This window comes from Acanthisitta chloris, unplaced genomic scaffold (assembly GCF_000695815.1).
Source record: "Acanthisitta chloris isolate BGI_N310 unplaced genomic scaffold, ASM69581v1 scaffold41035, whole genome shotgun sequence".
In the NCBI taxonomy this organism is placed as follows: domain Eukaryota; kingdom Metazoa; phylum Chordata; class Aves; order Passeriformes; family Acanthisittidae; genus Acanthisitta; species Acanthisitta chloris.
In genome coordinates, this window is record NW_008673872.1 from 1 (window position 1) to 217 (window position 217).

The 217-nt window shown below is 65.4% G+C and overlaps 1 protein-coding gene across 1 annotated transcript in view; it reads left to right on the forward strand.

Annotated features, from left to right (window-relative positions):
• Nucleotides 1-33: 33 nt before the first annotated feature.
• NUP85 (nucleoporin 85kDa) overlaps nucleotides 34-217 on the forward strand; it is a gene marked incomplete at its 5' end in the record, with an annotated part of 10,746 nt that continues 10,562 nt past the window's right edge. Inside the window, one exon of the mRNA XM_009075112.1 lies at nucleotides 34-182. Within this exon, the coding sequence (XP_009073360.1) occupies nucleotides 34-182 (149 nt within the window). The remainder of the gene's footprint in view (nucleotides 183-217) is intronic.

The window sequence follows — 217 nt, forward strand, 5'->3', positions numbered from 1 at the left end:
CTGACGGGCTCTGTTGCAGGCACCGGGAAGGGAGCGCCGAGCTCTTCCCGCGTCTTCGTGATCCGTAGGGATCAGGACATCTACATCCAGACCCTGCGGAAACTCTTCAACGAGTCGCACGGGATCTTCGTGGGGCTGCAGCGCAGCGAGGAGGAGCTGGCGGGGAAGTCACGGAAGGCTCAGTGAGGGTGGGGAGGGGGGGGGGTACGCACTGCCC